The sequence below is a fragment of the Oncorhynchus masou genome, chromosome 10, assembly GCF_036934945.1.
Source record: "Oncorhynchus masou masou isolate Uvic2021 chromosome 10, UVic_Omas_1.1, whole genome shotgun sequence".
In the NCBI taxonomy this organism is placed as follows: Eukaryota; Metazoa; Chordata; class Actinopteri; order Salmoniformes; family Salmonidae; genus Oncorhynchus; species Oncorhynchus masou.
Window position 1 is genome coordinate 3,883,961 of NC_088221.1, and position 12,984 is coordinate 3,896,944.

At 40.0% G+C, this 12,984-nt stretch overlaps 2 protein-coding genes across 4 annotated transcripts in view; one reads left to right on the forward strand and one right to left on the reverse strand.

Moving 5' to 3' along the window:
* The window catches only part of itgbl1 (integrin, beta-like 1), a 140,180-nt gene extending 135,892 nt beyond the window's left edge, over positions 1-4,288 (forward strand). For both annotated transcript variants that reach the window (XM_064975664.1, XM_064975663.1), the window contains one exon: positions 3,880-4,288. In XM_064975664.1, coding sequence (XP_064831736.1) covers positions 3,880-3,968 — 89 coding nt within the window. In that variant the 3' untranslated portion in view covers positions 3,969-4,288. The remainder of the gene's footprint in view (positions 1-3,879) is intronic.
* A 3,465-nt stretch (positions 4,289-7,753) lies between these two features.
* Positions 7,754-12,984, reverse strand: part of fgf14 (fibroblast growth factor 14) — a 327,340-nt gene continuing 322,109 nt past the window's right edge. For both annotated transcript variants that reach the window (XM_064975665.1, XM_064975666.1), the window contains exons 4-5: positions 11,103-11,301; positions 7,754-8,999 (exon numbers count right to left, since the gene is read on the reverse strand). In XM_064975665.1, the coding sequence (XP_064831737.1) occupies positions 8,830-8,999; positions 11,103-11,301 (369 nt within the window). In that variant the 3' untranslated portion in view covers positions 7,754-8,829. The remainder of the gene's footprint in view (positions 9,000-11,102; positions 11,302-12,984) is intronic.

Consider the following 12,984-nt stretch of genomic DNA (forward strand, 5'->3'; position numbering starts at 1 on the left):
CTGAACTTCTGGAGAGAGTTTGCTGCACTGAATGTAAAGGGGCTGAATAATTTTGCACGCCCAATTTTTCAGTTTTTGATTTGTTAAAAAAGTTTGAAATATCCAATAAATGTCGTTCCACTTCATGATTGTGTCCCACTTGTTGTTGATTCTTCCCAAAAAAAGACAGTTTTATATCTTTATGTTTGAAGCCTGAAATGTGGCAAAAGGTCGCAAAGTTCAAGGGGGCCGAATACTTTCGCAAGGCACTGTATTATGCATGCCAGTCTCTCTTGGCTAAGAGTTGAGGAGAGACTGACTGCACCACTTCTTCTTTTTAGAAGAAACATCCATTTGTTGATTGCATAGTCAACTTACACACAGCTCTGACACACACACTTATCCCACTAGACATGCCACCAGGGGTCTTTTTACAGTCCCCAAATCCAGAACAAATTCAAGAAAGCATACAGTATTATATAGAGCCCTAATTGCATGGAACTTCCTTCCATTTCATATTGCTCAAATAAACAGCAAAACTGGTTTCCAAAAACAGATAAAGCATCACCTCGCGGCACAACGCCTCTCCCCTATTTGACCTAGACAATTTGTGTGTATGCATTGATATGTAGCCAACGTGTCACTTTAATTTGTTTTATGCGGTTCTGTCCTTGAGCTGTTCTTGTCTATTGATTTTTTTGTATTATGTCATTTTGTGTGACGTTTCATGTTTTGTGTGACCCCAGGAAGAGTAGCTGTTGCTTTTGAAAAAGCTAATAGGGATCCTAATAAAATACCAATGACCAAATACCGGTACATTTCAATCTGTCCCTTATTTAACTGAGCCTGCTAGCTAGCTACATTTCGGCTAGCTAGCAGTTGCTGTACCGTCACCAAAATTATTTGACATAACGATTGAGGTAGCTACAGTATGTAACGAAACTACTACAAACTAATTTAAATTGCAATAAATAAAGGTTAAGTTACTTGTTTTCCACAGTCCAGTGGCACCACAAGTAGTCATCTGATTTGCGAACTCCTTACATGATCAGTGTCTTGTCACTAAAATAGTACTTCCGGGTCACGGAATTTTGGAAAAATCTGAAAATAATAGTCCCCGATATAATAGTAGAAAAGTTTCAACAACCTGGATTTATTCATGATATATGAAACCTAATCGTCTAAACATTAACAATCATGCATATTTGTTCATATTTAAGTGACATTTGCATTAAATTTGGGTATAAAACCATGTTCCAAGGTCAAATAAATTCCCACAATGTGAATCACTGTATATGGAATTGGCTTATAGCAAGAACGATTCTGGGTGCCACAGTAAACATATTGTAGGGAATACTCAGTAGGGTCTGTATAATGTATATATGGTGTCATTTCATGGGGTTCTGAATAATACGGAGTGTTGCTGGCCTTTTATTCAACCCATTCCATTGACAGCCACAATGTGAATCACTGCATATGTAATACATAATCAACACTTGCTAACCAAACAACATTGCAGGAAATGCTCACTGAATTAAAGGTCAACTACACTCCAAAATGTAAGTTTCTAAGATTTTTCCAAGACCGCAAAAGTCATCCCCTGATGTGGATTAAGCATTGTTGTAAACACACAAAATCATTTGTTTTTGTTTTTAAATTAAAAAGTGTGAAGAAAATGGTAAAACCAGAAAAAATTGGCAAATACGAAACCTGAAAAAACTCAAATGAGAAAACGGAATTTGTGAAAGAAACAGAAGTTGGCAAACAATAATAACGGATTTTAAAAGGCCCTATCAAAGTTTTGAGGAAGGTTGAGGTCAGGTCCAATATGGACTATGATCCCAAGAGGGAAAGAGGTTGGGCCATCCTATATTTTTTTTGAGTAATATAATATAATATATACAATTTAGCAGATAGTTTTATGCAAAGCGACTTACAGTCATGCGTGAATACATTTTTACATATGGGTGATCCCAGGAATCAAACCCACTATCCTGGCATTGCAATGCTCTACCAAGATGCATGACATGGTTATAAATGCTTTGTGAAGCCTCAATTTAATGTTATTTATAAGGCCTTTATTAAGAGGTGCTTATGCCACCTATATTTGTCTTAGTGGGTTATGTCACATTTGACATTGGTGGTTATGTCACATTTGACATTGGTGGTTATGTCACAGTTATGAACCCTTTACAGAGCATGACTTACATTTATAGGTGACTTGTAACACATTTATGTAGTGTTTATGAAGGCTTTATGAATCCTTTATAAGCTGCACTTCATTTAAAGTTGGTCCCCCATTAATATTTCCTCGGGGCAGCAGGCAATTGGACAGCTGTTTAGAAGTACTTCTCTTATTGGATGCATGACTCCTGTGTCAGTCATAGTGTCACTCAAAGCAATGCTGTAACCATAGAATTCACACAAACATTCATTAAAAATGAGTGAGAAAAATTTGAGTGGACAAAAGGAATTCATAAATATGTTGGTTAAATGTCGCTGTTTAGCATATTAATGATTAGGGCATATGTCACAATTACCATATACATGAGGATGATTGAAATAGTGTTTTTTTTCATGTTTCACTGGGAAAAGTGACTTCTCAAAAAGGAGGGAAGGGGGGTTATGCAAATCAAAACAAATAATAGTCATTATTCAATTACTCCCCCCCTTCCCAAGGTGGCAGTACAGTGCACTCAGTATTTTAGCATTAGAACCACGCAAACATCTGTCTGCTAAGTTTGTGGATGAGTTATTCCACATGTGGGAATTGTATGGATTGTTCAAAGCAGGAGATTCTCATTATGCATAGAATTCATGAGCGATGTGGAACATTCAATGTATTAGGAATGCCTGCTGGTTCATTTCATGCACCAAGGATGATAGTGCTGGCACCCTTTGAGCCTAGAGAGAAACGAGGGTGCAAACCTGTGACACAAATTAAGAACCTTCAGTCAACATTAGAAACATCTAATTGTCTTTGAAAATAACTTCAATGTTTGGTTGTGTTTAGGAATATTCATTCCAGTAAATCACTTTAAGGGAATACAGCACAATACAGTGGACACAGTTTACATTGCTTACACCTCTTGGTGGTTCAGGGGTTGGACTGACAGTTGCAGGGACTTGGGCTCTAACATGGGTTTGAGTCTTGGTCGGGCTATCCCCCAGACTTGTCACAATCTGTTTTCTAGACAGAACATCCAGAACCATGTGTACCTGTAGTTTTAAGATGTGGGAATTCCCAATGTGTGAATGGTTTTAAATGATACAATGTGAAATACAGCACAACACAAATATTTTGGTTTCTCCATTCAGTATAACACCATCCCCATCTATCCCTGCTTTAATGCCTAACTCGGAGGCATGACACACAACACTACTCCACTTCTGAGAGTCTAGATGAGGGGATTTCTCCTGCCCTGATCTGATCTGCCCTGCCCGTAGCCCAGTGAAATCGCTCACTGCATGACCAGACTTGCTCAAAAGAACACTAATTTCCCCTGTGTTCTCTTGTCGACACAGCAAAACTCCCTAAGCTATAGGCCTCAATATTAAGGCCAGAAATATAATGATTTCCTATGACCATTTCACAGTGTTGATCTGTCAGGCGGTCTCAGTACGTTATACCACACACACACGTTGTCTTTTTACTTCAGTACTTTTGTCTTTGACTAAGATTGAGCCTTATGTAATGGCGTCATATAATAAATTCACACCAAGAATGTAATCCCACTCTAGAGCATACCCATAGCAACCTCAGAGAGCTCAGCCTAGCTCGAGCCCCCATCGTGGAACTCTGTCAGGGGGTTCAGGAACCTAGTTAAGAAAGCTCAGGCAGGCATGATTGGTCAGGTGGCTCTGTCGCTTTACAGTTTCTCCTCTTACCTCTTATTGCAGGGAATGGGATGTGCAACTGCGGCAACTGTGACTGCTGGGATGGCTGGACGGGGAACGCATGTGAGATCTGGATGGGAACTGAATACTAACACCACAGAACATTTCAGTAGCTACACAAAGAGACTGTGCTATCAGAAAAGGTGTGAAACACCAAAGGAAGGAGAGGAATGGAGAGGAGGATAAAAAAAGAAATCAACCAAACTGGGATGTTATTCTTCATTCAGATTTCTGCATATCACTTGTATAACAGCATTCATTGTACTGGTTACAAATCATCTTTATTAAAACGATGTTCTTTTTTTGTATGCAAGAAAAAAACTTTTGTAGCAAAAATATGTTTTTTTTTGTCTTTAGAAGACCTTACCATGTAACCCTTTATATGTTTCCAATATAACTATATGTATGGCAATTGTTTCCGGAAGAATCATTACATATTACGATACACATGATAAGATGCAAGTACTGAAACAGAATCCAAACATTGAAAACAAAAGGGTAAATGTTTAATACATTGTGTGTGTGTGTGTGTGTGTGTGTGTGTGTGTGTGTGTGTGTGTGTGTGTGTGTGTGTGTGTGTGTGTGTGTGTGTGTGTGTGTGTGTGTGTGTGTGTGTGTGTGTGTGTGTGTGTGTGTGTGTGATTCTCACCAGGGGTGTGTTTTTTGGGGGGGTTAAAAGTGCTTCCTGACAAATTGGTCTCAAAGAACACCCTGCACTCAAGTCAAGAGTATCGTTTGAGCGTTTTATTTATTTTGTAATAATGAAACATTGAATGTGCCGCGTGACACAACATTTCTGCATGGAAAACAATGAAAATACCATAATCATATGTGGGTATAAATCTGTATTAACATGACATACATTTCTCCAAGTGGCACACTTGCAATTGTATATATTTAAATATAAATTATTTTAATAGTGCCTATTATCGCTGAAAACTATCACAACCATCATAATCTCCTACAACCGGTCAATCAATGCATGGCAATTCCCCCTTACTCGTGAACACCATGTCATGAACATGTTCAAGTGTGGTGGCCGAAAAAAGAACAGAAAACACACATAGCTCTATAGTGCCACGCTGGGTATTCATGTAACTTCAGAAGGTGGTTTCAGGGGATGTGGGTTTCTTTGACTCGAGAGCCCAACCTCTACCTGAAAACATGATTGATAGGAAGTAGTAAAGAAAAACTGTAATGTAAATAATTCTACTTTGGCCTTTTCATGCTTTTTAGTACTAGCCAACCTTTCGTTTTATTTATCCCATCAAAATGACAGGTGCAATAATATACTGCACACTATATTGCATTAATGTTACTGACATTACAGTCACACCTTTATATAAATATTTTATTCAATATGTTGTATATATGTATACAACAAACAAACTGTACAGTGCAGACAAACTTGTAGCATATATGTATGTAAAATTAGAAGTACATACCAACAGTTCTTGATACACATAGCCTACTACATGCAGCCCATCAATGCCATCCTCTCCCCATGCGAAAGATGAGAAAAAGGACAAAAGCAAAACTGAAACCTCTCCAATTACTTTTTGACAAATTAGTTGACAGAGGGAGAAAACTGAAAATAAACTGTTCGGGAAGGATCAGGAAAACAACATCACGCACGACCCATATACAGTAGGAACAAAACAAACAAACAAAAAAAACAAGATGGCGGCTAGAGAGATAAACAGACGCACATTTACACAGTCATTTACAAAAATAAAGTTCAGCTTTCGAAGAACCAGTCAACTGGTGAGCAGGGGCTTGGGTAGCCCAGCATGTAGAGTTCATTATGATGAAGGGAAATTACTGGACATGCATCCCAAATTGCACCATATTCCCTATTTAGTGCACTTCTTTTGACCAGGACCCATAGTGCAGTATGTAAGGAATAGGGTGCCATTTGTGATGCAGACAGGGTGTAATGTGGAGGGGACACCCGCCCTAAAGAATAAAAGTATTATTTCAGCTCCTTTGTGTATATTACGGCATTGTTATAATAGCATCCATGTAGCTTTGTACAGATAAGTGTTTGTAAGACGAACTAGTAAATGTGCTTCAACATCCTCTAGAAAATAGGGGCTTAAAATCCCAATAAACTGGAAAATTATATCAGCAAATAAATCTCTTAATATATTTCCAATTTTAGCAGCATACAGTAGCTTCAGTCTACTTATCAACATTCTAAATCTTAGCTATCAATAGAATCCAGTAAATCAAGTTCAGAATTAAATCAGCAGATCGATTCAGATAATGGTTGATACATTGCTAACTGTCATGATCAGATCAGGACTCCGAACAGAAAGTGCGGTGAAGTAGCTCCAGTGGAAGTAGGAGTGTGCCTAACAACATGCTAATTCGAGTCCCAAACAATTTCCAAACAACTCCTCACTAGCATTGGTCTGAACAGTACCTTTCCCTTATCCCATTGTCCAGGGATCATCAACTAGATTCAGATTCCGGAACATAATGACAAATCATTTGTCAATTCCAAATAGACTGCAAGAAGCCCAAACAGATATAATTCAAACCTTGCTTACATGTTTTATGCGGGTGAATACTTAATAACATATTTCCCAAATTAAAATCACTTGGAGCTGATTTCCTGGTGTTTTTACAGTCTTTTTGCTCAGTAAACTTGGGGGCCAAATAAAACCACTATTTGGCCGCCAGTTGGGGAAGTCTACCATAGTCCTATGTGGAAAAACATGCATGTAAATGTTTCTAGGTATCCCAAAACCATGATTCATATGAACACAATATCCAAAATGACATCAATCAAGACCTTTCAAAGCTTCAGCAAGAAGGCCAGCAGAGAATCGATTCGTCAATGGGATTATTTTTGTGAAAATGAACCATATGGTAAATCACAGTGGGAAAAAAGCAAAACCGGAGAAAGGAAAATTGAATCTGAATGCAGTCGGCTGCTGTTGTATTACACAGCAACAACTGTGGTATCGTTCTGGCTTCTTGGATACTTTGGTCATTTTATGAATCAATCTCTGTCATCTGTAAAGGTTGTTGAGAGAATATTCTGCTAGGTCTTTATTGGATGTGTTTGGTGGGTGAGACACCTTAGGCCCAGTTGTGACTGGATATATGTATTGGCATGCTGGGGATCAAGGTCTAAACAGGCACGTAATAGGCCAAGATGAGCGATACTGGACTCTTCATGCTGAGCTAGGAGAAAATCCTCTCGTAACATCTCAGAATATGTAGTATAATTATTATTTTTTTTACAGTGAAAATGTTATAATATAAGCCATCTCTTGCATTGCTTCTGCAAGAAAAATAGAACACAATACTAACCTTGCCCATGCTTTAGTTTCCTGAACAAAATGGGGATGCAGCCAAACCTCGAGTAAATGTGAATGTAAAATGGCTGCCACCGTTGGGCTTGAACCATTTAGTCTAAGCCACTAGCCTAGCCCGTTATTCAGAGAAGTCAGCGAGTGAGGGACTGTGGCCTACAAGGCCTATAGATATTCCTAGAGCCCTTGCTCAGAAATAAGAATTTAAGAAAAATAGATTTCAGGTTCCTATTTCCCGACCGGATGAGGCAGAGCTCACCACTGGTGGGATCGGATTGTGATATGTTTACACCTATACACCACTTGTTAAAGCATTCTCCAACACACACGCACATCTGTGTCTGTATGTGTGTGTGGGCTCCTCGCATTGATTGCAGTGGGGGTAATTAGCACTTCATCAGCTATGATTGTGTGAGCTGTCCTCCAGTCTTTCTTTATTGAGCTCTAAAAAAGCAACACGCAGCCTGAGACTTTGACTCTCCCCTCGACGTCGATGCTGTGTGTGTGTGTGTGTGTGTGTGTGTGTGTGTGTGTGTGTGTGTGTGTGTGTGTGTGTGTGTGTGTGTGTGTGTGTGTGTGTGTGTGTGTGTGTGTGTGTGTGTGTGTGTGTGTGTGTGTGTGTGTGTGTGTGTGTGTGTGCGTGCATGCGTGCGTATCTGTAGTGCTTCCCAAACACCAGACTTCCTAAATGAGTCCCTGGAACCAAGCCACCGGTGGCATCTTATTTCGTGTGTGTGTGTGTGTGTGTGTGTGTGTGTGTGTGTGTGTGTGTGTGTGTGTGTGTGTGTGTGTGTGTGTGTGTGTGTGTGTGTGTGTGTGTGTGTGTGTGTGTGTGTGTGTGTGTGTGTGTGTGTGTGTGTATGTGTTGTGTATGGGAAGAAGAGTGTATTTCAGTGTCAATGTGTCTGTGTGTGTTGAGTATACATCGGCATGAATGCGTGTATTACAAAACCACACACTGCCCCTGCAAAATGTACTTTTTTTCTAAGTTACTCAACAAAGAGAAAAATGTGAGAATAGAAAGAGAAAGAGACGGGAATATACTTGTAAAAAGTAGAAGATAGCAGTCCATTTTCTTTTTTACTATGTGTGTAAAGCATCTACCCCAGAACATAGCTGGTGCACTGTGGTATAGAAAATAGATCTTAATCACACACACTGTTGCAACAGGGCATATATGTAGAGGGGGTGGTCTTGGGTTACCGTCAGCAAGCAAGGTATCACATGTGGCCGTGAAACACACATCATTTTTACGGATTCCATTGTCAGAGTCACTCTTCCTTCTGTTTTGGGGGGTGGGGGCGGAGGCGACCACCCTTCTGCATCGATCCCCCATTGATGAGTTAAAGAGAAAGAAAGAAAGAGAGAGAGGAGGAGAAAGGAAGGACCGAGAGATTGCCTGGAACTAATCCACAGAAGAAAGAGGGTGCAGGTTTGGAGTCTGGTAGGGAAAATCCCTGACTCCATCATGTACGTCCCTCCCTCCCTCCAGCCACACACACACACACACACACATACACACACACACACACACACACACACACACACACACACACACACACACACACACACACACACACACACACACACACACACACACACACACACACACACACCAGGTGAATTGTGGCTATGTGGGGGGCTTAGCAGCAGTAGCAGTAGTAGTAGTAGTAGGCTTGCTGACTGGTTTGCCTCCATTCATCACTGGGGGCTCGGTTGTGCTTTTACTGGGAGGGACGGCTGTTTTGGGCGCTTTGGTCTCTCCTACATCATGCAACGATGGCTCTCTGTACATAGCAACTGTGAGGGAGAGAGATAATAAAGAGAAGGGAGCAGATAAGGAGGCAAGGAAGAGTGAGAGGGAAAAAGAGGAAGCGGGTAGAGAGAGAGATAGAGAGGGTAAGAAAATAGAGAGAAAAGAAGAAAGGGAGAGAATGGAGGAGAGGGGGAAGATTTAGTCAAATCCAGAGCAAAATAAGTCTTATTTCTCCTCTTTTCAGTCCAATAACTTGTAAAACTAACCACATGGCTCCTTTTTCACCAATGACTGCTAGCATGAATGATTTAATCAGTTTTAAGTCTTGTTGATGCAGAGGATTCTATTTGTTTTTGGAAATCATTCCAGACCACACCAAAAGGGGCAAAAAGTGGGCGAAAAATACCAGAAAAGTGTCTAACACATTATTTAGCCTGTGACTGCTGCCGTAGCTAAGTAAAGGTTCAATGATTTTTTCTTATATATCTTCCTCTCCTTTCTACAGACCCCAGTCTGAATGTGGCCAAAAGCCTTTATGCAAAATGAGCAGTGGGAACCTCCCAAATGATCCTGCACTTTACGCTCCCTGCACTGCAGCTGTGTCACTGTCACGACAGTGCAGTACAGGTTCCTGGAGGCTTCCATGTTTAAATAATGGACACAAATCTGCCAGGGAGGGGAGGAGAGTGTAGACGCACTATAAAGCATCAACATTTCATGGCCACAAAGACAGGGCTTGTCCCTTCCCCTCTGTGCTATATGCCAACCTGTGAATTATGGATGGGAATGAGAAATATAAATGATACGTCAAGGGGAAGATAACCATCCTTCAGTGTAGCCGTGGGTGGTTACTCGGGGTGGGATTAACCGTAAAGATAGACTTGTTCCCTCGAAAGACACTACCGTGACAGGGTCTAGGTGTGGGATGGTCATTCCGAGGGGTGTGGAGGATGCAATGTGCTATTGTGAACCTGCAGGCATGTGATGGCTTACATGTGGATGTCTTGTGTAACATTCTGGTGAAATATACATAAACCCTGCCTCATAGGTAGCCCATACATTTAATAAGTTTGACACCTCTGACATGAGGCATAAACTTGGTACCAACAATAAGTAGTAGGGTTGCAAAGGGAGGGTATATTACTGGAAACTTTTGAAGTTTACCAGCAAACTACCAGAATGTTTGTTACTTTTGCCTTTTTGGGTACTTCGGATTATCACAGGTGTCTGTAATTATCTCTTGTCCTCTGTGTGACCTCATCACGTGTAAAATACACTGAGTGTGCGAAGCATTATGGACAAGACATGCCATATAGGCATAGACTGACCAGGTAAATCCAGGTGAAAGCTATGATCCCTTATTGATGTCACTTGTTAAATCCATTTCAATCAGTGTAGATGAAGTTGAGGAGATGGGTTAAAGAAGTTCTTTGTTGTTGTTTTGAGAACATTGAGACACGGATTGTGTATGTGTGTCATTTAGAGTGTGAATGGGCAAAACAAAAGATCGAAGTGCCTTTGAACGGGCCAGGCGCACCGGTTTGTGTCAAGAACTGCAACACTGCTGGGTTTTTCACGCTCAACAGTTTCCAGCGTATATCAAGAACGGTCCTCCACTAAAAGGATATCTAGCCAACCTGACACAACACAACAGTTTATATAAAAAAATCTAATAAGATGATTTTAAAATAAGAAATAGAATGACAAAGCTATAAAACTGTATCCTAAATAAATATCCATTAACTTAGTGAATACCATTGTTGTTTAATATGAGGGTTTCAGCATGAAATGAAATGAAATGCATTTTTAAAAATTCAAATATAAATTACCAAAGTTACCATAGATTACCATAGATTACCTGTTAGTTACCAACATTACAGAAGTCACACTTTGGTATTTTACTAGCTTTCAGCCAGGAGGAAAGGTTCATATACAGTAGAAGGTACAGACATGTTTTGCAAAGGTTATCCTTGAAAGAAGTCTAGCAGATATAAATACCCTACTTTTCAGTTCAATATATTGCCACTCATCACAAAACAACAAAAACTATATTTGCTGCTCTCTTGCTTACACTGCTCTAATGCCCCTGAAACAGTTATTTTCTAACGAAAAGAAAAAATCAAACTCAGAATGTGGCGTTGGCATACCTTCTAATGGCTTGGGCAGGAAGTGAGCAGCTGGTTTTGTTTTCTTCACTCGATTCCCCTTCATGGCTTGGCCCTCTTTGTTGAGCCCCAGGAACCAAGCTCTCCCTGACTCCTGTTGCCTGTACAGCATCGACGAGTAGATCACATAATAGTTCTCAAACACAGACTCTTTGAACTTGCATTCTGCCGTAAAGAGTTCCTGCAAAGACAGAAGACAGGTTAAGTATCATGTCTATGTGGCAGAGCCATGGCTTAAGTGGTAATGGTCCCCACTCTCAATACATGTATAACTCCCCATCAGTGACCGGGTTCAATCCCATAGTTTACCCAGTAAACCAAAATTGGTTCTGTGAAAGTTGCCAGAACATTCGTTACATTGTTCTCATAATGCAAAAACTGTCCAGTTGTGTTTATCATTATACAAAGTTTGTCTCGCAAGAACATTACCAGAACACTGTTCCTTACCTGGAAACCTCATGAGAATGTTAGGGAATGTTATGCGGTGGTTGTTACAGCTGTGCACAAGATTTTAGTGAATGTTTGGTGAACATTCCAAGGATATTTAATTTAAAACATTTTCCCGAAAAGAAAAACATTTTCATCAAAAACATTATTTGAATGCTTTTGGGATATTGTCCTAATTATTAGATAAAACCATAACTAGAACTTAATGGGAATCTTAGCAAATTTGATGGGATTTTTCCCAGTTTGCTGGGTACCCTTCCAACGCTCTCTCCTCTCCACACCTGTATCCCCAATTGTAATTTATAATTTGTACAATAAAACTTTAAAAAGTCAATTTCTTAAAAACATGATATGTCTTGTTCTTATAAGAAATATAATTTATGTTCCATTTGGGTCTTGAAGCATAGGTAAAGTTAACACCCTATTCCCCATATTATTCACTACTATGTGGTTCACTATCACATATGGCTCTAGGAAGAGAAGTGTACTATATATTAAGATGTCATTTGAAACACAAAGCCTTTGTGCAAAAAACAATGAAGCATATGAACATCATTCATGTTTGAACATGTAGCCATATCCAGAGGTCACAAAGACTAATTTTATGCAGCTCCACTACACAATACGTAAAAAAGAAAAAAAGCCACATTCGGCAGGATTACCAACACAGACTGACGAGCTGAAATACTCAGAAGCCCTGAATGTGGCAGACCAATCCGAACTCCTCTCTCGGCATGTCCAGCCCTCTCATTATCTCAGCCAATCATGGCTAGTGGGAAGGTTGCCACTTTTTCTGTGGTTGAACCAACAAGGCTAGAAATTGAACAATTTTATTCGTATTTACAGATAGCATACAAGTTTGTTATCAAGGCACATGAAAGTTCACATGTTCGAGAAGGAATTTCTGCCAAAAACGCATCTTGATATTCAAATGGCTCTCCTATGAAGTTGTGACTTTCGACATACGACTAGTTTCCTGAATCATGTCACAATTGTTTAGGAGCCCGTAAAACGGCAGCCATCTCCTCCGGTGCCATTCTACATTATATGCCTAGATGCCTCAATTTGTTACACTAGCTGGATTATATCTCTGTGTATGTTGTGCTAGCAAACACCCAAGAAAGTGTCATGAAAATACACTCGTTACATCTGTAATACTTTGTGCAAACAACCTTGTAGCTAATCCAAAGACCTCATCATCTTTCACACACCCCTTTTTGTCAATGACAAATGAACACCACATCTCCCTCCGCTTTCCCCCCATTCATCTCATTAAACTGAAGAGAACATGAGGGTAATAAAGAGCTTTCCACATTATCTGCCCCACATCAGGGTTTTCATTGGGGTGTATTAATAAACGCCTGGTCATGCTTCAAGGAGTTCTGGTTGGAGAAGTTCATTTAAAGCCTATTCAGCA